At 43.0% G+C, this 26,924-nt stretch overlaps 1 protein-coding gene across 8 annotated transcripts in view; it reads right to left on the bottom strand.

Moving 5' to 3' along the window:
* KCNC1 (potassium voltage-gated channel subfamily C member 1) overlaps positions 1-26,924 on the bottom strand; it is a 151,672-nt gene that overhangs the window by 14,380 nt on the left and 110,368 nt on the right. For 5 of the 8 annotated variants that reach the window (XR_012646030.1, XM_074997757.1, XM_074997756.1 and 2 more), the window contains exon 2: positions 11,942-12,875. Coding sequence is in view for 5 of the 8 variants with exons in the window: in XM_074997757.1 (XP_074853858.1) it covers positions 11,942-12,875 (934 nt within the window). In the remaining 3 variants the exon portion in view is untranslated. Of the gene's footprint in view, positions 1-2,725; positions 2,895-7,960; positions 8,253-11,941; positions 12,876-26,924 lie in introns of those variants that run through there. The other 3 variants (XR_012646031.1, XR_012646032.1, XM_074997758.1) reach the window with 3 other exon arrangements.

Here is a 26,924-nt window from a genome sequence, read left to right as displayed (position 1 = left end):
CCAGTTAGATTTTGCTCCTAGTACTCCCCTTAGAAGGTGGTTCCAGAATGGCACTCCTGTGACGGTTAGAAAACTTTGTCTAATTTCAAGCCTTAAGTTGTGGATGGCCAGTTATATCCATTTGTTCTTGTGTCCACATAAGTGCTCAGTCCCACCAATGGGAGTTGGGGGAAAGGGAGAGAAAAGGGAAAATGCATATGGGTCAGGAGATTCAAAGAGACCTGGGACTCCTGGCTGCCACTGCTGCTACAGAGCCCCAAGCCCCTTTTACTTGCCACCCAAGTGCCACTCCACACAGCTCTGAGCGATGGGGATGGGGTGAACTGTGATCCAGGCCATGCTGAGTGCTGACTGCCCATAGCTCCACCACTTCTGCCTTCGCCCTGCTCCTTCTGGGGGCACAGAGCTGCCACCTGCGCACATACACCTTGCCCCAGGGCATGTGGTACCTGTCAGCTCAGCTGTAGGTGCTTACCTTAAATAACTTATCTCCTTCTGTGTTATGTATCTCTGGGTGCGTCTACACTAGCCAGCTACTTCGAAGTAGCCAGCACAACGTCAAAATAGCATGCGTTGCATCTACACGCACTGTGTGCTATTTCGATGTTGAAATCGACGTTAGGCGGTGAGACGTCGAAATCGCTGTTCCCATCCGAAGATGGGAATAGCGCCCTACTTCGATGTCCAACGTTGAAATAGGGTGCATGTAGACAGTCCGCATCCTGCTACTTCAAAATAGCGGGGTCCTCTATGGCGGCCATCAGCTGAGGGGTTGAGAGACGCTCTGTCCAGCCCCTGTGGGGCTCTATGGTCACCGTGTGCAGCAGCCCTTAGCCCAGGGCTTCTGGCTGCTGCTGCTACAGCTGGGGGTCCATGCTGCATGCGCAGGGTTTGCAACTGGTTGTCAGCTCTGTGGACCTCGTGCTGTGCAGGGCAAGTGTGTCTGGGAGGGGCCCTTTAAGGGATCAGCTTGGGGCTTTGCTGGCACCTTATTTCAATGGGGAGTGCTTGTGCGTGTGGATGCTCCACATTTCCTTCCGGGGCGGCTCCTTTCGATGTTCCCTGTTGCTACTTCAATGTGGAACGTCGATGGCACCAGCTGTGGAGGACGTGTAGACAATACACATTGAAGTAGTCTATTTCGATGTCCTTACTTCGAAATAGGCTACTTCAACATAGTGTGCTAGTGTAGACATAGCCCCTGTGATATATTTATAGAGCAGATGTACCTGCCCAGCAAGGAACACTCCTGTTGTAGGATTCCCTGCCTGTAGTGACAGTTATTCCCCCTGCAGGGACCAGCCCAGGGGGGCATCATGGCCAAGAAGGAGGGGGTGTGGTTGGACAATTCCTGTGCTCTGGCCATTCTCAGCCATGTGGTTAGTTTGGCAATTGATTGAAAATTCAAGCAGCCTTGAGGCTGCTGTAGGTTATGATGGAGGCTGGGGCAGCAAACCTTGAGGCAGCCTCACACTAGGGAATGTGTAATGGTGGCGTGAAGACCCCTTTATCTCCCATCCTCCTCCCATTTCCTGTGCTCAACTAATACAGAAATAGCCCCCTCGTGTGGAAAACTGATCAGTCCAAGTTCCAGAGGAGAGTGTAATGACCCATAAAAGTGTAGGGCCAAATCCTTGAAGGGGTTCAGCGCCACTATTTTTAATCTCTGGTTGGTGATACGGTCTGTTTACCTTGCCCCTCTCTCCCACGAGTGAACTCTTCTGTGTTTCCTCACAGCGTATGAGAGGGTCAGAGCATGACATAGGCGAGGGGTTTGGAGACTAAATTATGAGCTGATAAAAATACAACCTCGCTGCTTGGGTGTCTGGAAAACTGTGACTTTGAAATAAAATAGATTTCACTTGCAAGTAAGAGTGAGATTAGAAGCAATAAAGCTAATACTGTTCCTTTAAAAAACAAACACAGAAGTACCTCTCAGCTGTTTTTTTTATCATTCCCTGCCAGACCCCCACAAACAACATGCAGATCATCCGGAGAAGCTACAGCCCAAAGCCTCAGCCAGGACGAGTGGGGTGGACAGCAACTGTGGGCCCCAAGAAGAGATGAGGGGGCATGGGCAAGGGTCTAGGCAGTCAGCCCTTAGTGCCGCCCTAACCATGGTGCTGCCCCCTACCCCACCCCTGGCATCAGAGCCATGCAGAGCTGTGCTGCCATGGTATTTCAAGGGGGCCTGGAGTCTAGCCACCTCTGCTGTAGTAACAGCTTCCTCTTTGCCCTCCCCATATCAGCAGGCCTTGCCAGGACCTGATTCCATAACGTATTCATTTGGCTTCCACTCCAGACCATGCTGGGTTACCTCCAGACCTTCGGTTACAATTCAGAAACATGGATTGCAGGTGCAGAGGGGTTTTTTTGTAATTGCTAAATCAGTCACTTGATGTGCAAGGGATAGAACTATATTAGATTATAAAAAAGTATGATCGGGAAGATATAATAAGCCACAAGCAACTGACGATGAAATGATGACATTATGGCTTGGTGGGTATGACTGTATGTACAGCACAGAGAGGATGGATTTAAGTCTTTGAAAATGAAGTATGACATGCTAACATGGGAACCACTGATTTTTAAAACAGCAGATCTCTAAGCCAATACGTTTGGGAAATTTTCTGCAGGAGAGCAATGAAAATTATTTTTTCCATGCAGACTATATGAAAGAAGTAGCAAATTACCTAAATAGCGCTTTCTTGCATTGTGTACTTACTCTTTGTATTAATACCTTGTATCACACCCTCAGTGGAGTTACCTATTGTCTGTGACATTCCTTGTTGGTTTGCATTTAAAGAACAGTATTGTAATCTCCTCTGCTGCCCAATATGGAGCTCAGGTTGATAGAGATTGGAGAAAAACTTCACAGAATAAAATATGACAGTCTGTAACATACACAAGTTGCAAGCAACATACAATAATAACAAGTAAATGTTAACAAACAGAACGAGAGAGAGAGAGAAAAAGAGAAAGAGATAATGTGAAGAACATGTAAAGGAATTCATTTGGTCCTACACAGCAACTCAATTTAATTTTCGGTACCCCAAGATTGTAATACTTTGTAGAGTCAGCTGTAATTATCTTTTTTTTTAAAAAAAGCCTGAATATTATTTTACTGTATATTTTAAAACTTACTCTGTGCATTCTTGAGTAGATGTCACTCCAATGGACTTTACAACGGTACAGCTGAGAGCAGAATTTGTCTCCTCTGCAGCACAAATTTAGATAACTAGAGAAATTCCCAGAGGCTCCTCAAACCCGACCTACCTCTGAATATTTACTCACCACCATGTTGAACAGGGTCTCTCCAGGCAATGTTGTCCCCAAATAAAGGTACTTCAGTGAAAAAGGTGATGCCTCAGACAACCCTGATTGGCCAACATTGTGACATCACTGTCAGAGAATATCACCTTCAAGAGGCGTTACTTCCTGAAGTGAGGTGACAGCATGCTGGCTTCCTGTCTGTTGATAGGTTTGGAGACTGGGAGTAGGTACAAGAGCATGACTAGCTCAAGTGCTTCTTTCCCTGAAGATACCTTTTGGAAAGGTGTATAATGCAATGGTGACAGGCATTGCTCCTGGAAGTGCTGCCTTCCAAAATGCAGTACATCACAGTCCCTGCTAGAGATGGTTCATCAATTCTATGACCTCACTCACAATGATCCTGTACTTTTCAGAGGCAAATTAAAATCTGAGTAATTCCATACAGTGTAGTGTATCCTTGAGCAGATCATGTACTTGAGAATGGTGTAGTGTATAAGCTCAGGCCAGGGAGACAATCTAAACAGTATCTTTGCTTGGTAAAGTTCCTCTGCCTAAAGATCTACAGCACCAAATTCTGGATTAAGTTTATATTTGAAAAATAAAGAATACAGTATGATGATCTGTAGGGGATGGAGCATGGATGAATGGAAAGAACAATGAGAGCAGAAATGAGTAAACCACTCGTGACTTCTGGCCTGTGCTTGTTTTGTAAAAGCAAATCTTCTTTTAAATCAGGTATCAAGTAAGAGGGTTGTGGTGTCTGAGGTACCTGACTGCTAGTGCCAACTCTGTTACCAATTATTTCTGTGGGAATGGGCAAATCATGTAACACTTCTGCTCCAGACCAACACTCCTTAGTACACAGCAGCCTCAAAGCTGCTCGGTTGAACATCTGGTTTCCTATGACCCAGGATGGCCATTTCAGCTCTAGGGAACAGTCAGCTGTGGGGAAACTCAACCCTTTTTCTCTCAGTATCACTGCTTGTCCTGCAGAACAGATGGTGACTGTGGCTGGAGCTGCTAGAACAGGCCTGTGCCACTGTCAGGTTCCTCTGACTTGAAGGAATTGTTAAGGAACTGGATCAGCCAGGTTTAAGGCACAAACTGGGCTCAGCAGACCTGATGGGTCTATAGTTCAGTCTGCTCATCTTTTAAAGTGATATATTATTTATTTGCCATCATAAATGGGTTGTCCCCTGCCCCAGTAGGTGTAGACTGGTGTAGCTCAAGGAACTATATCTAGTTACACCAGCTGAAGATGCTCCAATTTATGTCCAGAGAGCAAGAGCTGAAGCACTTAAGGGATAATGGGGAGCTATTTTTTGGTTTCACATGTGAAAAGTGTCCATCTGACTACTCTGAGAACTGAAGTCGTCTTTTTAACCACAGAAAAGCTACGCCCAAGCAAGGTGGAGAAGACCTCATCATATATCTTTCCTATCTGATTTATAGCTTCACTTTGAAGGGGGTGGGGGCGTGAGAGTGGTTCCATTTCCATCCTTATTCAATACTTATCCATTCAACTACAAATACCTGGAAGGGTCCAACTAGGTTGGGGTGTTGGCCACATCTTTTCTATTACAGCCTGCACTGAGACAACCATCTTGTTTCACTGTACGCTGTCAAACAGCCATTGGATGGCAAAAACTTTCAGCCACTGTTATGCTGACCTGAACCATCACTTAGGATACCAATATTCCAGTCAAAATTTCCTAAGTTTCTTTCAAATTTTAATGGCTTGCTGGCATTTATATTAAATTAAAATTGTGAATTAAAACAATACCATAGTTCTATTGCTACTACAGGAAGCTGGACCACAGGTGGGTAATTGCCTAGTGAAACATTTAGAAGGTGCTATTTCCATCCATTGTTCAAGGGATATTATAGAATCCTCTCTGTGCATTATCTACAGAGGACATGAGACCAGACAGGTGCCAGCCATGAAGGACTTAGTTGTTTTATCTTGAGCTGTAGGCAGTTTTGCTATAGCTGGAGATCCTGGGTACAAACTTGAGTGACACCAGAGTAATCATCATTGCACTGGTTTTCTATAAATATTCAAATTTTGATATGTGGATTTAGGAATTTCTAAATGGCTTCTTCTAAAAAGGTCATATATAATTCAAAAATGAAGTAGGGGCATCTTCTCTGACTTAACGCCGTCATGACTCAGACCCAATGTAATGATCTAGCAAGGGGCAGTGATTTTCAACCTTTTTTTCCCCACTGGTGGAACCCTAAGAATTTTTGAACAGAGGTCTGGAACCTTTTTGAAAATCTTAAATATAGTCTGGGGAGCTCCAGCTGAAAACCACCAATCTAGGGTATTTAAGCTCCAGTGCTATCTGCCAAGCTGTGAATCGGAACTGCTTGGTTCTTTTTGGTTATGCATTATCTGGTGCCTAGCCTACATCAAGGACAGAGAAAACACTGCTACAGTGAATTGAGATTCTTCTTTATCACAAATAATAATGTGAGTGGAATGTTTTGTTTCCCTTATTGAAAGCTTTTGGTTTATTTGCCATCATGATAATTTTAAGTATGTGGCCACAAATTCATTTCACCATTTTTAAAAAAATGTGCAGCATAAAACCTGCTTGAGATCACAAGTTGCAACTAGTGAACAAGACACCTGATTTTCATAACCACTGAGTACCTGCAGCTCCCATTAACTCCAGCTGGAATTGTGGGACCTCTGTGCCCCTGAAAATCAGAGCCAGTATGCTTTTTTGACTGCAGTTTATTTGGTTTATTTTGGCAGCACAGTGAGCGGGAGGGAGAAGTAGGGTGAGAAGAAAGTAAGCCTGAATCAACTTTTCTAGACAGTGTTTCCTCTGATAAGATGAATCTGAACCCAAAGAGAGCCCCCAAATCATATTAAAAATGGAGAACCACTCTCTCGATGCAATTAAATAAAAAAGTCTTAGGGTCAAATCTTGTCCCATCCCATTAATAAAGCGGGAGAGTTTGGGGATGGGTCCTGGCCAGTCTCACTCCCTCTCAGCAACAGCAAAGGCTATTTCAGAAATGAGGGTGATGCAGTCGCTATGGAGCACTGGTTTATTTTACTCCTCTCCAGCCCTTAAGTCCCTTGTGGTCCTTCATCCTGCATGGCTCTCTGCACAGCCTGGTTTCCCAAATTCTGCACTGAGTAGTGTGGCTCTGCCTTCCTGGGTTTACAGTGCTGCAAGAAAGTTATCCAAACTGGACAATGCATACATCTGGGGCTACCTTCTGTCAGCTCAAACAAACGCAGAGTATTGACCATGCAGGGGCTGGACGAAATCCTTATCTCAGGGTTTTGGAGCAGCGTCCAAGCCATGGCCACTGTATCAGCACCTGCAATGTCTCCCTTCAACTGATGTGTTTGTAGTGTGTAGAAAAGGGTGAGGTAGAGCTAGTCATGTGCCATAGAAAAAAATGCCATCTCATTTTCTTTGAGGTGCTTAATTCTGGGCATTCTGTGTTTCTGTCTGAGTGCAGCTGCTTTATGACATCAAAGTAAGTGATTACCGATGTCAAGTGGAGTTGTGGAGGCCATTAATATTCCAGACCCACAATTACAGCTTGGCAAACAGCATTGTCAGCTTCTTCCTCTGGCTACCGTAGGACGTAACCATAAAGCCAGCACATCCTTCGGGTGAGTACACAGGACTGAGGACAAGGAGAGTTGCAAAATTTTCTTAACAAAACCCCAAACATCAGTTTTTGAGGCTTTGTCACAAGCTGAAACTTGAGCTTATTTTGCGGCTATTTGCACGGTTACAAGTAGTTGTGGGACAGCATGTGGCTTTGGATACAGTCCCAGTAAAACTGCATTTAGGCTGAATTCTGTTTCATATTTGGGTTAGCTTGATTTTTATGCAGTTTAGGAGACCTAACATTCCCAAACACTTGGGCTAGTGCTACAGTCACCCCAGTGCTGGCAGCTTGATGCAAACGAGTGATCTCAAAAATGCAAAATGACTAACATTTGCACATTCAAACAGTTCATTTGCATATTTGCAGCAAAAATCAAGCAATGAAGACATGATTCTACCCCAAAAACCTGCTTTGTCAGCAGCCCTTTATCCCTCATTTTCTCCAGGCATAAGTGGTTGGTGACAGAAGGTTTTTTTTTCTTTTTTCCTGGCAAAACCATGTGTTCATTGCTTTTCTGCTGTGAATATGCTAATGATCTATTAGAGTATGCAAATGATTGGATCTTTTGCATTTTTGAGACTGCTTGTTTGTATCAGCTGCTGGCACTAGGGGGTGAGTGTAGCAGTAGCCTTGAAGATCCTTAGTGATGTAGAAGGGCAAGGGACTACTACTATTATTACTATTTGTTTTTGTTAGGGCACTTTTTTGGTGGGAGAGTAGGACACACTTTTGGAACTGGGACCATCTCAGTACAATCTCCTGTTCAATTACAGACTTCCTGCGTGACTTTGGATGAAACACATTGATCTCATGTTCTCTCAAACTCCACTATGTAAAATGAAGATATTACTACCCTCCACCCACCCTTTGCTTTCTTGTCCATTTAGACTGTAAGTCTTCGGAATCAGCTTTTCTTTCTTTCTCACTCCCTCCCATCCACAGTGGGTCCCTGTCCTTAACAGTGGCTGCTAGTTCATACTGCAATAGAAATAGTAAATGGCAACATAAACTTATTTGGTGTTTTCAGGGCCTGGAAAGCTGTATGTTTGTTTTAAAGTCACGGACAACTAAGCCTCTAATAGTGTCTAGCACATATCAGGTCTGGGTTTCAAGTAGTTTTACAATCAAGCTTGTCATGGGTAAAATTTACTCCTTTGTATCATTTTAGGTCCAATTCTCCATTTTGTCCAGATCACTTTGCTACATGAGTGGCAGAATGTGAACTTATGGGGTCAGAGATTATTCCTAGAGAATATTGTGTAGGAGGAAATCAGTGCCGGCTTCTAGCTGCTGCCATGACTTCACACCTCCTGCCACAGAAGCTGCCTCTTCCCTGCCTGACACAAGGGAAAGAAGAGACAGGGAGATGGTTAGTTGTTGCTGGGAGGGGAAGAGTGGCAGAACAAGGCTCTGCTGTGCCCAGTTCGTAACAGGTTTAGAGCTACTTTGCATTAGTAGCATCCGTTAAAGCTCCTCCCCCTGATGCTTTAATTTATGCCAGGGTGATACAGCTGAGAATCAAGGACCCTTGGCAGCACTCTCTCATATGGTCTCATGTTCAGGTCTTGTGGAAAAATCAATGTCTTTATATGTAAATGTGTAACCCAACACCTGAGGAGTTCTGGCTCAAGCATTTCCTAAAAGTTGAGCTATGCAACAGACTCTCTCCTATTTGCATCATTAGCACTGGTAGTAGAACAGGGAAGAAAACAGAAGAAGAAATAATGGCATGTTCAACAATTTCCCCCAGCCCATTTTTCTTAAAATTGTTGAAATGTTCTGACTGGTTCTAGTTTCCCTTAAGACCTTTGTGTGAACCACAGAGTCCCAGACGATGACTGGCCAGAAACCCATGTCGTCACACAAAGGAGCTCTTCTGCGTCATAGATTAGGGGTAACTGCTGCTTTTAGGATCATCCAGCGCAAAGGTATCAAAATCTGGCCCTCAGAAGTCTGTTGACTTTACTGTGTTGATGTACAAGAATAAGAACAGCTTTTGGTCCCCTGCATGCTTTCGATTCTGCCATTAAGAGGGCACTGTGCTGTGAAGTGCTGCTGTATAACAGGTGGAACGATTTCCCCTTTTCACCATCTTGTGAGTTTTTATCACATTGCTATACAAATAGCATACATCACCATGCTCTATGTCTCAACCATAACCAGCTAAATAGGCTATATTTTAAAGAATGTACTAGAGGTACATGTTATTTGTCTAGTATCTCTTACAAAGAGATGGTACTGGGGTTTAACGGATAAAAATTGAAGGGAAAATGTTTGGCTCTCTTGCTAGAGATAGTAGGCCTAAATACTCCAGTTTGGGTTCCTAGTACACTGTTAATTGGTTGTCTGTAACTAGGCAGTATGACAAATCCAAAGGATTTTATAGTATGTAGACAGTTCATTACTGGCACATCATGGATTTCCATGGAATGCTCAATCTCTTGCTACATTTCACCTACAGTACAGCACCTAGAAGTACATGATTCCTCAAGACAGTGGGTATCCGGATGGATTAATGCTCTGGTCCTGATTTGGAGACAAGGCTGTGTTGAGCTTACTTAACAGTGCATCTCTGATCATATTTATGATCTTTTTTGTCTCTCACACACATACACTTTTTCCTTTCTAGGAAGATTAAAACAGAAAGCTAATGGTTTTGCTATCAGTGGTGTATACTGATGCCTAGGATCAGAACTCTAGTAACAATGGCTACCCTCAGGTGAAATACAAGTGTGTTAGGGGCTGTTGAAAAATACATATATATAAATAAATAAAGACTCTTTTAATCAATTATTTCAGAAATGAATAAGGTGCTGTCACAATCAGTACTTCACACGTACTGTAGCAACAGCTGAGTTCCACCAGCGTGGTGACGAAACACTTCCACATTGAATCAAAGATATACATATTCTCAGAATGCTGGTGTGGAGTTGAATTGAACTTGCAAAGACCTTGGGGCTCAGGTCCTCAAAAGTTCAAGGGCCAGGATGTGTTGTTGGAGGAACTTAAAGCAAGGGGCTTCAGGATAACAAGTCAGTCTCTAGCTCTCTGTTAAACCACTTCAAGTCTGGAGCCTCCCTTCACACACAACAACTGGGTAGTTGGAATGACCAACCATTCTGTGCGTACCCTCTTTTCCTCCTGATTTATAGAGCTGCAAAGCGTCTACTCATGATGAAGCTACTTCCAGGTCTGGAGGTGACTTTGTGATAAGCATTTGCAACCTGACGGTAGTGGACAGATAAAACCGTATGCATGCATGAAGGGTAAAATAGTAAAGAGACAGTATCGCATGGATTTTGGTTGACCCGATGCAATGGGAGAGTTTTAAAATAGAAGAAAAAAATAAAGCTCTTTACCAGCTAAATGGATTTTACATAGTTGCAAATAAATAAATAAATTAAAAAAAAAAAGTTAACTTTCATTGCCTCCCACCTTAAAGAAATTAGCACTGGCATTGTAGAATTCACACACAAAGGAAGGTCTCACTTCCTTTGTGCTTCTTTCAATGATACCAACATGCATGGCTATGAGATGAAGAGACAATACCTCATCCACGTGGAGTGACAAGTCAGAATTTTCTTCAAAGTAAAAAGTGATAAGAGCACAAGACCATCATAGGTGAAAGCAAGTTCTTTCAAAATGCCTCATTGTGACTAAAGCTCTGTCAGAATCATTCTGTTGGTGACTTGTTTTATGTAATACAATACACGCTGTGGGAAGTATTTTGTAACAGGCTGAAAAATGCACTCTGTACAATTTGGCTGGAATATCTGCTAAAATGGTCATGGTGTTATTTTAAGTGTGATTTACTTTAAATTTATTGTTTCCACATAGTAAATAAATAGATGGTATTTCATGGGTAGAGTAGATTATGGGATTGAACTAATGAGATTGGAGCCCTGTAACTTTATGTGCTATGCAAGGATTCTCATAAAACTGAGATAGTCCCATAATTAACCACTAGCCATGGGATAATATAATATATTCCATGGTGACTAGTATTTCTCACCCTATCCTACCCAAATGGAATTAGTATGAAATTATAATATTACTCTCATTGGGGTTTTCTCCTATTGCTGACATGAATCCATATAATTAAAAAAATAAGACTACCCTGTTGTGAGATTATCATTCATTGCTGTTTTGTACAAATCTGCCAATAGAGACCAGTATTATCCCATTTCCAGTCAACCTTTACTACAAAAAGGTTGAACGAGCTGTCATTAACCCACACCTTCATGACGAGCAAATATGTTTTAGTTACTGTAGTACAAAACTCTTCATAACTCTAAAGGCTAAACTCTAATGTAATGTAGAATGGGTTGGTTTGCATGCTATGGAGTCAACATCCTTATATCTATTATTGTTTTCTAGTGAGTCATTTTGTGTTAGTGTCAAGAATTTAAGCGATTGTTCTACTTTGCAGTTAATCATCTTAAAGAGATGGGATTGCCTTGTGAATATACATGTTGGTGTAGTCATTCCTTCAATTTAGTAGGCACCTAGTTTCTTTAATCAGATGCACAACACCTGCCATTTAAAAACAGCTGAAAGGTCACAGCTGGGAACAAATATTAAAAAGAACCTCTGGCTTTTTGAAATTCTGACCTTGTTGTGTCAGAAATCTCTGTAAGAGCTGAGTACTCAGCTCCTGGTCTGCTAGGAAGCATTTGGCTCTCGGTGCCTCCATAATGCACTATAGAGTCCAGCAACATTGCTAAAATTTTCTTTCACTAGATGTAATTTCTCTTCAAAAATATCTTGAACCTTGTATTCCCTTCACCAGGACCAAAGTTAAGGCTCCTGGAGCATGATCTCATCCTTAATTTTTCTAATCTGCCTCCCTTGCATCATTTGTCCCTGCAACCTAGACATCACACATGATACTCAATGTGTGGTGGTGGGACTATAATGGATAAATGTGCTACCCATTGCTCTAAGAAAGCAGTCTGACTGAATCTTAAATCTCTACAAGGTACGGAGGTTAAAGGTCAGATGGACATTCCTCTAAGAGGTTTCCTACCTGCTCTGTTAATTTCTAAAATTTCTTCTTGGGCCAGTGGGCATGTGTCGCTCTGAGTACTGTGGTGTGGAGAGTTTACGACAGATTTACAATAATTGGGGGATCCCAGCTGGGGTGGCCTCGGGATATGCTTCTTTTTTTTCTTTGGTAGCTTCTGCTTAGCCATAGCTAAGGAGTAATACATTCCGAAATTGTTCACAATGACGGGGACAGGCATGGCAATGGTCAGCACGCCTGCAAGAGCACAGAGAGCCCCCACCAGCATGCCTGACCAAGTCTGAGGATACATGTCTCCATAGCCCAGGGTAGTCATGGTGACAACAGCCCACCAAAAGCCGATGGGGATATTTTTAAAGTGTGTATGTTCACTGGCACTAGGATCATTGGGTTTAGCACCTATTCTCTCAGCATAGTAGATCATCGTGGCAAAGATTAAGACGCCCAATGCCAAGAATATGATGAGCAGCAAGAATTCATTTGTGCTGGCACGGAGAGTATGTCCCAGGACCCGCAGCCCCACAAAGTGGCGGGTCAGCTTGAAAATTCGCAGAATTCGGACAAACCGGACTACTCGCAGGAAGCCCAGGACATCCTTAGCAGCTTTGGAAGACAGGCCACTGAGTCCAACCTCTAAATAGAAAGGCAGAATGGCCACAAAGTCAATGATGTTCAAAGAGTTTTTGATAAATTCCACCTTGTTTGGGCAAAAAGTAATTCTCATCAGGAACTCAAATGTAAACCAGACCACACAGACACCTTCAATGTAGGTCAGAAAGGCCTCAGTCACCGCTTCCGGATAGTGTCGCACACGGGTGCCGTTGCCAATGAATTCAGTCTCTGTCTTGTTTATGATGGGGTTAAATCTCTCATGGGTCTCGAGGCAGAAGGTGGTGATGGAGACCAGAATGAAGAAGAGGGAGGCGAATGCCACATACTGTTGGAGGAAAGTTACAAGAGAAATGTTAAATGGCAAATAAACTGCAAGTGACTTGTTTCTGAAACGTGCACAGAAAGCTATTGAATTTGTACAACTGGAGATGTTAATAGCTGTAGTGCTTCCTGCATATATATTTAAGTCATTGTGCTTCAACTGCAAAGGCAATCAGCCCTCCAGGCTCTGATTCTGATTTAAGATGTGCTTACATTTAAGAATGCACTTAAATCTCATGGACTCCAATGCAATTTAAAGTCAGGCACAGCCTAAACTGCTGCCATAAATAGGGAGCCCTCCTAAAATGGGTCTCAGTGCCTGCTGAAAATACTGATGGAAAAGACCCCCTAGCTTTCAGAATCCACTCACTCTAGAATACAAGATGTGCAGTGGATGCCAGAAAAAAAGTCAATCTTTAGTAACAGTTTCTGAAGTCTGCAGTGTAACAATTATTTCCTATTAAGGAACAATTGTTGCATTCCAGATCTTACTATGTGGTAGATGCTGGTAAATGTTGACATTGATGGGGGCCTCTGCAGAGGGAGGGCAGTACAGTATTTGATATTACAGAATGATGGGCAGCAAAGTTCCATTTGTGTTGGAGTCATGGCCCCACCAGAGCCAGCAAAACATACAAAGAACTGGCCACAAGTCACACTAACACCTACTAATTGAAGACTCTTCACAATTAAGCCCTTCAGCCCCCTTTTCCAAACCTTTCTCAGAAAGAGAGAGAAATATACGGCCAGATCCTGAGCTGGCACAGTTCCATTGGTTTCAGTGGTGTGGTGCCCATTTAGTTTGGCTGAGGAGCTGTTCCATTACTTTGTTTCCCATCAGAATGAGAGCAAGCATTTAAAATCAATTTTTTTCTCCTAAACTGCCACATTATTTCTTGTTTAATCATGCCACAGTGAAGGTAGGAACATCCTTCCAAGACCACAGGAGAGTTTGCATATTTGTTTGATCCAATTTTACTCACACTTACCCCCAACTTTATCACTAGACTTACTTTTGGTTTATGCCAGTATAACTGAGTAGAGGATGAGACCCAAAAAGTAGAATTCTCAGTGATTCCATTTTCTCTGCCTAATCCCCAGAAGGCACATTAATGTAACAATTAACTAAATCAAAAACAAAACTCTCTTTCCCTCTCCCACCCAAAAATCTGCATGCATGTTGTTTGTATGTCAGGAATGAAAGCATCTCTTTGATCTTCACCCTTGAGATCTGTTTTCCTCGAGTTTAAGATGTCTAAATTTAGTGACCCCTTGACTAAGCATGATACACGGGTTACTTTCAAAAGGACCCAAAAGGACACATGCAACTTTACCAATTTAAGAGCTATCCAAAACTAGCCACTGCAATGTCCTTTTTTCAAGCAATGTAATCAAAATAGAGATTCAACAGGGTTGGCTTGTTTTGTTTCTCTGATACCCAGCCAATACCATAGAGTCAGCTGAAAGATATTTAGTTGGGGTTGGCTCTGCTTTGAGCAGGGAGTGGGATTAGATGACCTCCTGAGGTCTCTTCCAACCCTAACCTTCTGTGAGTCTGTGAAATAGCTGCCAAACTAATATACTTGTTAAAAATAGCGTCTATCTTGTGCTGGAGGGTTCTTTTTACAGTAAGAAAGTTTCCACTGTGTTTTCTTAGTGTGCAGATAGTACAAAATTACACTTGACCTTCATGGTTAGTAAACAAAGTGAAGGCAAATATTTGACTTGTCTCTGACCTTATTTCTTGTTATAGAGAGGAAATTGAACTGTTTGCAGAGGGGTATGGGCCAAGTTCACTTTGCTGGGCTTTTCTGCATGACAAGAACAGGGGGTCCTAGTTCTGCTGTAGATGAGATCAGAGTCCAGCCCAGAGTTTCTGACACTAGTCCTGATGCCAAAACAAAGGATAGTCCAGCCGTGGTTTTTTTTTAATCAAACTATCATATTATAGTGGCACTGAGAGGCCTCCTTTGTGCTCAGTGCATAGATTGACATGTGACAAGCAGGTTACAATCCAAACAAACAGCCCCATTTTTCAGTTAAAGAACCAAAGCACAGAGAGGCTAAGTAATGTGCCAAAGGTCACCCAGGAGCTCTGGGGCAGAGCAAGGACTAGACCCAGCTGTCCCATAGTCAGGAGGTCATTCTCCTTTTCCTTGCACCACAATATCTCACCCACGTTTTTCTCATATTGCCCTAAAGGCTAGAAGAACTAACAGGAGCCTTATGTGGTTCAATGCTTCTTATTAATTGCCTCTATTCCCCTCATGGAAAAGACCTTATTTAAGGAGAAAGAAACCATCTTAACAGCTGAATGTAGCTTCCAGGACTGTAGTTTGCTGTTGGGAAGAGTGACCTAAAGGTTAGAGATAAAAACCAGGATTCAGGATTTGTTGGTGTCTAGTGCAGCTCCACTATAAACTGGTGTGACTTTGGCTTAAGTAAGTTCTCTGTGCCTCTCTCTGTTTATCCACCTGTAAAATGGTCAAGGTTAATTGCCTCGAAGGAAAGTTTCAAGTTCTACAAAGTGCTTTGAGATCCTCGATAAAGAGGCAGAAGCCTGCATACACTTTGGAGTGCACTTTGACAGCTTTAATTAATATCAGAATCCTCCCTGGAAAATAAGCACAGGGTTCTTGTGAGTGCAAAAAAAATGAGATTTGCAGTGCAGTATTTTTAACACTCGTGGGTATAAATATAGCTGAGTAGCCCAGAGATCCAGGTGGGTTTAAGACAGCAAACAACCCTTCCACCCTCCTCCTTTCACAAAGAAATCAGGAAAACAGTCACCTCAGATCCTGTCTGCTAAATTTCAGCCTTGAGCAAATTTTCACCTGAGTCACAGACCCAAGAGCATAAGAGCTTCTGAGAGGAAGGGTGATGCATCTGTAATACTGGAAGCAGGAGAACGTGTGCCTAATGCAGGGACAGGCCCAGCACACTGTTTTTATTAAAATAAAGCCACTGTGGTTTCCAAAGGCTTCACAAAGGAGGCCCTTCAAACAAACTTAAAATTCAGCACACCTTTGGATGTGCTTGAGTAGCTTCCAGGAGCGAGCGTTTGCTCCATAGGACAACCTTCAGCATGACCTCCTTGCACAAGAAGAGTGATTAAAAGTGGTACATTGTTTTATTAAGGAGAAAAAACAACCAAATCTGACAGCATTTGAAACCACTGCAGTGACACATGCTAACAATGTTGTCAGGAAACAATGAGACACCAGTAGTAGCTCCTGCTGTTAGTTCCTGCAAATGCATGTCATGGCTTCCTGATAGAATCAACAATTCTCAGCCCATCATTTAGCAGAGCACTCCAGAATGTGCTATAAATTAAGCATCTGTTTTAGTCCAATCTTGTTTGGCAAAACACAACACACCTTCCTATGGGTAGATTTACACCTGCTTAAAGTTAAGCACAATCTTAAGTGCTTTGCTGAATTTGAAATGGGCTCCCAAAGTTTTGGGTATGTACAAAGGCTCATAAAACCCAGTAACTACAACATGTTATAACTATCATAGTTATAGTTATATAACTATAACTGTCATTGGAAAAAGGGCTTTCAAAAACTGTGTGTGTGGGGGGGGTCCTTTCAGAAGGTCCCATCTCCACGAGCAGCGCGCGATTCGAAAAGCCGCACTTTTGAATCGCTGTGGCTGCCATTATGCTAATGAGGTGCTGCATATCCATTGCAGCGCCTCATTAGCATCTTTCAAACCTGCTCATTAACATGCCCCTTTCAAAAGGAAGGGGCACGTGTAGACCCAGCCAACCTGATCTCCCCAGATGCAATGCTGTACTGTGTTGCCTTACATGAAGCTGTATTGATTGCTCTCAAAGGAACAGCTGGAGAACCCATGTTTCCCTCCCACCACAAAGGCTAATAGCAGTTCTCATCTGATCTCTAACACGACAGTGGCCTTATTTGCAGACATGCTGGACCCCAATAAATCCCACTGAAGCCAATGGGAACAGCACATGGTCAATACTTCTGATGATCATGCCACAACCTTTTATTCACTGAGAAATCCCTCAGTTATAGTCCTCACTGTGAGTTTATCTTTTGATGTTTATTGGCCCTAACTTTCTTTGTCTTTTCATTTTATATACGAATAACTCTTTTTCAGTGTCTCTAAACTAAACAAATAAGCAGTCATGTAGCACTTTAAAGACTAACAAAATAATTTATTAGGTGATGAGCTTTTGTGGGACAGACCCACTTCTTCAGATCCTATGAAAGCTCATCACCTAGTAAATTATTTTGTTCATCTTTAAAATGCTACATGACTGCTGGTTTGTTTTCTTAGAATACAGACTAACATGGCTACCTCTGTTAATTGTCTCTAAACAGGCTGGGTCGGAAGAGTGGGACTTCTGTCTAATTATATCATGTGCCCCTGAGTTACGCAACTGTAGCTAAAACCTTCTGCAAGTAAAGCAAATACCTAATGTGTCAGAAAGGGATCAAAGCTCTTATCTTCTTTGACACTTTCCACATGTGAAGGATTCCTGCTGCCACTGAAGATGCAGTTGCTGATGCATTTGTACCCAAGAGAACAAGATCTGAGCATAACCTAAACTTTAGGTGGGCAGAAGGGTGGGCAGATTTAGAGACCATCAAAGAGAAATTAATGCAAAGAGAAATTTGTATTAATATGTAAATAATGCACAATGTTTACATTTTGGAGGGGAAATATGACAATCCTCCTGTAGTGAGCCGGGGTGTCTGCTCACTGACCAACAGGGGGAAGAACCCCTCCCTGAACATGGTTGGGTACAACCTAGCCCCGCCCTCTCATGTGACCAGCAGTGGTGGTGTGGGGGATTACTCGTATAAAAGCCCCAGCCACCGGAGGAGCCAGATGCTGACCCTGAGCTCCCATGCTGGGAGGCTGATGCAGCCCTTCAGGAAGCTGAAGACTGGCCCATACCACCAGACCTCACTGAGGAGAAGCTACCAGCCAGGGCAGAGATCCACTCTACCCAAACCCACAGGCACTTGACCAGCTATGTTGCAAGGTATGATTGGAGGGGGGAGTTTTGGGTGTGGCCCAGGATAGCTGGCTCAGTTTGTTGTGGTGTGGATCCCTGCTGACACCAGTAGTAGGCTGCCCTGCTGCTAAGAGGGCCCTGGGTTGGAGTGCAGTGTAGTGGGCAGGCCTATGCCCCCCTGCCCCTCCCACCACTCCTAACCTGGGAGTGACAGTCTCCCCCTGTGCAGTTATAGGCAAATGCCTGGACCTGCCAGACCTCTGCCTTGCAAGTACCTTTACCCTGAACTGTTTGTTCGTTTGCTCCACTCTGAACCAGGGCCTGAGCCTAGAGACTCTGTAGTGAACTGTCTGCGTGTTGCTCAATCCTGAACTAGAGCCTGGGCATAGTGACTTTACCCTGAACTTCTGTTTGGTTATTGCTCTGCCCTGACCTAGGGCAGGGGCCTAGCAATTCTACAGTGAACTGTGGTTTGTTGGTTGCTCTGCCCAGAACCAGGACGTGGACCTAGTGAGGCCCAAGTGCAATCACGAGCCCCAGGCTGACAGCTCCAAGCACTGTCCCGAGACCCACAACTAAGTTTTGGGGACTGACAGCTGCATAATCTCTGACTATAACAGGCCCAAAATTGCAATGCACATAGGCTAGTAGGGCTATTTTAAGAGATGTGTAGAATGCACTTTCTGCTGGCCCTTTTGAAGGGTGTTCATAACTGTCAAATGGTCTCTGGATTTAATAAAAAAGTCTCTCTTTCTCTCTCAAGGTACCTGATTCTCCATTTCCCTGAATCTTTTGGAGTCCTTTTTTTTGCAAAGTGGATGAAAAATGCTACTCAAGTCAGACATGCATGCATTATTGTGCATGACTAGAAAGGACAATAGAAGGCGCGAGGCAATAGAAGACCACAGCTAGGTTCTCATGGCTAATGGGCATGGAATCTCTACCTAGCCTGGAGAGAGAATGAAAATCCAATGGAATTAACACCAGTAAGCCTCTTTATGCAGGTGCATTAAGCAAAAAATCAGAATGTTTTACAAGGCACTATCAGGCGGGACTATCTAGTGCTGGGAGTGGCTTCTGGAAACATTAATTTAATATAATATAAAAATAGTTACAGTCATACAGTCAAGAAATCTTTACCCCCTCCTGCCTCCAAGCAGCAACTTTGTTATTCAGTAGAATTCAACCAGCAGGACAAGTGGCTATTAAGACAGAAGGGCAGCAAAGGGAAGTGAATAAGGCACTGCACTAGCACGCAGGTGACCAGGGTTCATTCCTGGCTCCACCACTGGCTTGCTGCATGACCATGAACTAACCACATCACCTCAGTTTTGACATACTGGCAAAACTTTTGCCACACCAGGGCCAAATTTGGGGCTGTAAGAAAAAACAGGAAAAATCTCTGTTTCTTTGGGGTGTTAAAAATGGTCTCCATGGCTCTGTTCATGACAGGATTCACTTCAGCCATGCAGTAAAGCTCATACCCAATTTTAAGGGGGAGAGCAGTCCCACTGAAATATCAAGATACATTTATGTCACACTGACCAATCACATGCTTACAGTCAGATATGCGCTTAGGTACCTGGATGAATGGGTGCCATGACTGTAAAAGTGAGCAAAAGCAAGGATCTTGTTGCAAAGCAATTTCTGCAGCTGGGAGAGCTTTATTAAGAAATTTCAGAATGAAAATAGCTTTGGAGTTTCTTTGCAAACTGTGCTTATTAAGAAGCTGGTAATACTTTAAAAATGGGGGCGGGAGTCCAGTCTTGCACTTGGAGGTGTGAATTATAAAAGCATCATCTAGTATAGTAGCAATTAGTTTGATCTTTTTTTTTCCCTCTCTCTCTCTTTTTCTTTCTCAATTTTGTTGCAATGAACTGACACTGAGGCAATCAATACAACCACTCACTTCAGTGAGCAGCGTATTTCAGTCACAGGGCTGTTCAAATTTATATTATTCAGCTGAGCTCTAACAAAGAACCAAGCTTACAAATAGCTGGAGGATAGGAAGGTCGCTACTCTTGTAGGAGCTAATGGATGCAATGTTTATGTAATGTTGAAAAAGTAGAATGCAGGTTGCAGGATGTATCTGACTGCTTTAGGGAAAGTAGTGATCAGATGTATAATGGCATGTGAAATAAATGTACAGTCAACTGTGGGAAACGTTTGTTATTGCTAAATTCTTTGTTGGCATACAAAACTAAAACAAAATTTGAAGAGATTGGGTCCCTTGAGTGCAAACCCTAATGTGACTCGAGGATATGGATGTTGGCATGGTGACTCTTGGGACATGCAAAGCTCTATTAAAACTGGGAGACTGATGTGTGTGCAGTATCAGCCCAGGTTACGCAGTGGAAAAGTGGTGAAGAAGTCAATCACTAGAGCTGACTGTTCTGATTCCCACACAAAGGATCAACTGATCAATTTTCCATCATCTGTTTTGACTAGGGCCAGCTTAGTCTCGTGATCTAATGGGGGAATGTCAGTTCAAGTCTCAAACTTTGTTGCTAGTTCCTTAGCTTGGTTGGTGTAATGAACAATTAAGAGACAGTCGGGTGTGGAGAAAGGAATACTTCACATTGCTCTCTAGCGTACCAGCCATGGTAGCACAATTCCCATCATCGCACAGAAGGTTTTTGGAGAGAAACACCCATCCAGATTTCTTCAGCCAGACATATTGGCCAACTTGATTCTGGGCCTTTGAAGGAGAAACCACTGTCCTTCCCATCCTTCCACCTCTTGCAAGATTTTCATCTCTGTAAGATTCATGTCAGATGGGCTGTAAATAGTCAGATGATGCTGAGTCTATAAAAACCATTATTTTGACAGTACTGTCCAATCCAGTAGCAATGCATCACTTAGGAAAAGTATAAACCTGCATGCTTCAGGGATTGTGCCAATCAGCAATTGGTGGGGTTAGGGAGAGATTTCCTTGAGCACAGCTTATTTCATGGCTGTCCACTAGAGGTTTCTTGCACCTGCCTCTGAAATATCTGATCGGATACTGCACTAGATGGAGCATTGGTCCAGTGTGGCAATTCCTCTGTTCATTTTGTATTTTTAGAAATGCCAGCTCCAAGAGGTGATAGGTCTATTTTTAAAATTATACTTATTAAATTATCCACTCTGAGTTCTGTCACACTGATTTGCAGTAGTGCCATTATTAGTGATGTTTGTCAAGAACTTGACTCATCACCTTTATTATGACTCCTGTTTTATTGTCTGACAAAATCCCACTTTTATTCTCTTACTCATCACCATTTCTTTACGCTGCCTATGCGAAGAGCAAAGCAGTTTTTGCACAGCCTTTTGACTAATGAAGGGGGTTCCTCATTAGAAATAGACAGAATCCCCATGGCAAAACACACCTGCCTGGCCCTGAGTTTTATCACACTTGTGAAGTTCACACCCATTACACTGAGAGGTTTGCTACAGTTTACAGACAAATTTTATTTTTCTGCTTTTGCATTAAAATAAGCCAAATTCCTGGTGTCTCCTGGTTATTTATAACATGTAGCCAGGGGAAACTGTGTCTTTGAGTGAGTCACACAGGGTGAGTTTCTGAATTCGTTACCCCTTGAAAAGCAAGGGGTCATGGGCCTACAGAGAGGAGAGTATTTACATATGCCTTTTAAACTGCTCTGCGCCACACAGGCAGCAGTGCCATAAGAAGTGTAGAGCACCTCTGACCATGCCTGTTGTCCTCCTTCGGGGCTAGAGTGTGAATTGGATTGTGTGTCTGGCCGGGGAAAAGAAGAACCCCTGCCTGGCACTAGATTGTGTCTGGCTGAGCAGCAGTAAGCACCCAGTTCTGGTAAGAAGAAAGGGTGTTCAGGAAGAGGTGAGGAACAGGTAGAATCTGTGCTACACTTGGCTTCCTCCTTGGAATAGCTGAACACCATAAAGGGTGTGTAGTATTTACTGTTGCTTTTTGCTGCTAAAAGCAAGGAGAGAGAGAGAAAATGAACTGTGATTCTACAGCGGGGGGCAACCCACAGCCCATGAGCAACATGTAGCCCACTGGGGCTCCACCTGTGGCATGCTGACCCCCCTTGCTGACCTCTTCCCAACGTACCTCTTGTGCACTGGATTCTTGCACTTCCTACTCCTTCCCCTCCCTCTCAGCACTTTGAGAGGAGCCACAAGTCACCTGAGTTCCTCCCCTTCCGTCCCAGAGTTGGAATGCCGTGACCAGCTGTTCAGTGGTCCAGCTCTGAGAGGGCGGGGGAGGAGTGGGGATATAGCACAAACCTGAAGTGCTGGGAGGGAAGGGAAGGAGCAAGTATTTGTGGGGCTCTGGTGCTCCAGTGCTCAAGACGCATGTGGGGGAGGGGAATATACAGGGGGCCACCTAGCTGCAGGTGGAACCCCAGTGGGCTGTGGGTTGTTGCAGCCCACTCGCCATTTGTGGTTGCCCATCCTTGTTCTGCAGTATAGGAATGTTGTAGTGATGCACTTTATGCACCATCCCTTGCTGATGCCCGACTACAGGCACAATCTAACAGGCTCGTCTCTCTGGCTGAGTGGATCAGCACTGCAGTGACCATTCCACCAGGGGCAGTTTAGTGGGTCTGATAAAGATCTGAAAAAATCAATTGCTAGATCCACTAATTTGACTGCCAGTAGCTCTTCTGTTGCCTCCAGTGCCCCACCAGAATAAGAAGAGTAAGGGGAGTTGATGGGAGAGTCTCTCTCACCAAGTGTGGGACCCTGTGGTAAATAGATCTAAGCTACATTGACTTGATTTAATGCTACTAGTATACCTCCAATTGCATAGCTTAGATCAACTCTTCTGTGTTGCATAGACCTGTCCTTAGTAAGAAGTGCAAGGTACTTGACAGAGTCCCTTCTCAAACCCAGATCCAATCACCCCAAAGCATGATGGTGCCATGTGTCTCTTGGGGAGCTTGAATAAATGCTTTTGTAGGGTTTGATGGCCCACTCTGACTCTGGTTGCTCTTTGGGATGCTCTGTACAGGGAAAAGGGAATTGAACCATTACAAATACAGCAAAAAGAGGAAAAAGAGTTCTGATCTCCAGCTCCACTCAGGAGAATGAACCCCTGGGATATTTTTGGTATGCGGACACACTGCAGGATGTGAAACAGCTGTGAATGAAGCTTAATAAGAAGATGTGAAATGTGCAATGAGGGCTAAGCCTAAATTTAGACCTCCCTAAACTAATGACTTTGCTTCTTGGTTTTTGAGTCCTGAGGTTTGCTTTATGTGCTGAGTCCTTGTTGATATTCAGACAATAATGCTGATGATGTGTGACAAATTAAAATAAACAGCTGTCAGAGCTGTAATAGCTTTTAATGTATTTAGACTGAATGTTTTATAAACCTACGACAATGTGGGCAATTCACCTGCATATTTTTCAAGGCTCAGGAAGCAGGCTGGTGTATAAGACATTGGCTCCTCGTCCATAGGTCTGAGTGCGGAGCCCTCAGCTGGACCTTCAAAACATGGTTATAAGAGATATGATATATAACAATAAGATTCTCCCTTGGAGCAAGAGGCCAAGATTTCCATATGTGACCAGTAATTCTGGGACTCCACAAATTCTGGGCAGTAAACTTGACACCTTAAAGGGGACTTGATTTTTCTAGAAAGAGCTGATCAGCTTCCCTAGGAAAATCTAGCTCTTTCATGGTGTCAGGGTGAGCACTTGACAATGGGGGCTCCCCAGATCACTAATCACGATTGAAAATCTTAGCCCTTGTTAGTCATTAACCAGGAGCTCGTATTCTCTCATGGCAGGGTTCATATCACTAAATCAGTGGAAGGTCTCCTCCTGATGACTTCAAGATGAATGAATCTGGTGCCAGTACATTGTGCAAACAAACCTAAGCATGGGTTACCAACTTGGGAGAAGTAAAGTTGGCTTATTTAATTTCTTTTTAATACGAAAACATACGTAAAGGAGGGCATGATTGCAATGTGCTTCTGAAAGCTTTAAGCAGAAAGTGTAATGGGGGATTCAGGAATACATTTTACCCTCATGATATCATGTAGCATAGCTAAGTGCGCCTAGGGTCATTCACATCTTTCTCTAAAGCATCCCGAATTGGATGACAGGACACTAGCTGAGATGGACTATTGATCTGGTCTGGCATTTATCACATACATTCATTTTTACATCTGTTTATATTTTCATTGCAAATGAAATCAATCACTCAGTTCCATTCAGATTTTTTACATTACTATGACTTGTATAGCCGTAAAAGCTAGAGGCCCTTGCTGACATCAGTCATCCTGGCACTCACTACTCCACATACAGAGACTGTGACAGTCCCCATCCCTAAGAAGCGCTACACAGACATATCTAAACACATCGTTTATGTAGAGATCATGTTTTAAGATGGAATTAGTTAAAGGGGGGGCAGGCTTTAGAATCTTAAATCATTTTGTTAATGAGAGATTAGGATAGAAATCTCTCACCCAGTAAAGACAATGAGAAAAGAAAAGACAATGACTTAGGTCTGCCACTCAACAAATGTTTTCTATTGTTGCAAATGATAGTTTTCCAAGATCACTCTGGTCTACTGTTTTATAGTTCTGTTTCCTTTATACCCTTACCTGTTCCACAGACCTGTAAGGGCATCCTGCTAAAACTTTTATTTTTTTTACAATAGATGCCAGGCTACTTGGTTATTTGATTTAAAATAAAATAAATGAATCCAATCTGCAATAATTTCATCTGCACAGCAACAGACCCGTGATCACTTTTCCTCCTTAATCCCAAATGAATGCCTCACACACCACAATTCTTGTTACAGAATCTTATTGCCCACCTTACAACCTGCAAGCAAGATCAGTGGATACTACAAGGCCATCTGCAGTGGGTATATATATCCTTGAGAAGGTCAAAGGCTAGTGGGTATAGACTGAGAATGGGGGATGGAAGAGCTAGAAACATGGGGATGAAAAGAGGATGAGTGCAGGAGGACAATGCAGTGAGGAGAGAAACAGGCAATACAATTCTCTATTGTCCTGAGACTTCTTTGCATCAGGCAGACCAATGCAAATGAGATATAAAGCAGCTGCAAGATTCTTCTAGAAAATATCTTGGATCTGAGAATCATGTACTTCTCTGTACCACAGCTTGAACAGCTGACACAAGGTATGTTCTAGGATGGGACAGATGAAGGTGGGCCAGAGAAAAAGGATCATGGTCCAGTTATTGCTGGGTTGTGGTGAGTCTGCTTCTGCAAAGCCCACTGGGTCAACATGACAGGAGCACAAGTTAGGGCAATCCAAAGTGGTCCCTGGTGTATGTGTGGGGGGTCTGCCTTGATTCCTACATCCCCTGAAAACCAGAGGCACAAATTGCCTCTGTGTCCCTGGATGGAGCTGTGCCTGAGTCTGGGGATGAGTCCAGCTCTGGAACGGAGGGCAAGATACGAGACCAGAGGAAAGAATCCATCATTGCCTCTACTATGCCCGGCCTTGTTTTGTCAGTTATTGGCAGGAGGTGTTGCTGCTACAAAAAAGTCAGTTCAGTTATCCAAAAGAACAGGAATGACAGGGAAATTAACATGTTATGACAAAGGAAGTCCGTTCAACACTTGTATTTTTATAGTGAGTCTTGTGATAGTGTTTCTTAAAGCCTCAGCTCCTGGAGTCAGGTGATTTTCTGTGGGAACCTTGAGAGCTTTGATTTTAAAAATAACTCAGTTTCCAGCCCTCCTGGATATGGGGAGAGTTTGAAAACATTACTGGTGAAAGTCCCAAGGTGGACGAAGAATTATGGTTTGTTTGTTTTTTTTATTTTCAGACTTCTCCTTATTTTTAAACTAATCTCAGGACTTTTGGGAGTCTGACTCGTGAGTTTTGACTAGATTGGGCTGAAAATATTATATTTCTGTAGTAGCTGTGTAGTGCTAATGGGCTCTGATTGTAACCATTTTGTAATATTCAAACCAAAGAGACTAATACAGTTAGTGAACTACTGATAAATGGGGAAATCCCAATGTGCATCAAAACCTGCTATTCTCTTCTGAGCTGAAATTAGAAATTGCATAGATGTTGATGCCACCAAACTTTTTAAAAAAAAAGTGAGATACACATCTCCTAGAATTGGAAGGGACCTCTGGAGGTCATCTAGTCCAATCTCCTGCCCTCTTGGCAGGACCAAGTACTATCCCTGATATATATTTGCCCCAATCCCTACTAAATGGCCTCCTCAAGGATTGAGCTCACAAGCCTGGGTTTAGCAGGCTAATGAGCTACTCTTCCCCCAACTTGAGCTACTATGTACTAAACATCTACAATTTAGTGATGAGTGTTTCATAGGCAATAAATATTTTTTCACCCTCCACATCTTTCACCAACATTTTTATAGTTACAGCTTCAGTAGGTCCCACAATGTTTTGCACTGGGGTTTTTTATTGACTCTACAGTGACAAACTGTTTATAGGTCATGGCAGGCAGATAGCATCCCAGATGCCAAAAGTTACCCAACATAGACAAATACTCTCAAAAGAAAAGGAAACAAAACTGATCAAAGACCAGTGTGAAATAGTTCTGATGTGAAGTTTCTGAAAGGGTGATAGACTTGATAAGGTTTCTTACAAGGGGGCATTAAAGCTAGGTAAGCAGGAACAATAGTCATCCATGAAGGATTTGAAAATACAGAAATGTATGTGTCTCCAGAATATCCCCCCATAATTTGCAATACACACAAGACATTAATTAGTAATATTAGCTAATTTATATTACCTATCTAAACAATCCCTTGTCCCAAATCAATACTTCTCTCTGCATTATATTTATTGCTGTGGCTAAGATGTTTATCTCTTCGCCATAGTTCATGAGCAGTCAATAGCATAGCCCCATAATAAATAATGCAATGGGATGCCTGGCATGTATATATTGCTGACCTCAACTGAATGACTCAGAATGGCTCAACTCTGTGTCAGGGCCCTATGCTCCCAAATAGTAGATCAAGTCTTCTTTTGTGCCAGAGGAAGAAACCAGTGCTTTTTGAGGCCTGGTCCCAATAGCCATGGTGAATGTAGCAAAAATGGTAATTCTGAAGTTTACAATGGTAGGAATGTTATAG

This window comes from Carettochelys insculpta, chromosome 6 (genome assembly GCF_033958435.1).
Source record: "Carettochelys insculpta isolate YL-2023 chromosome 6, ASM3395843v1, whole genome shotgun sequence".
NCBI classification, from domain to species: Eukaryota; Metazoa; Chordata; order Testudines; family Carettochelyidae; genus Carettochelys; species Carettochelys insculpta.
This window is presented reverse-complemented; position numbering and strand designations above follow the sequence as displayed.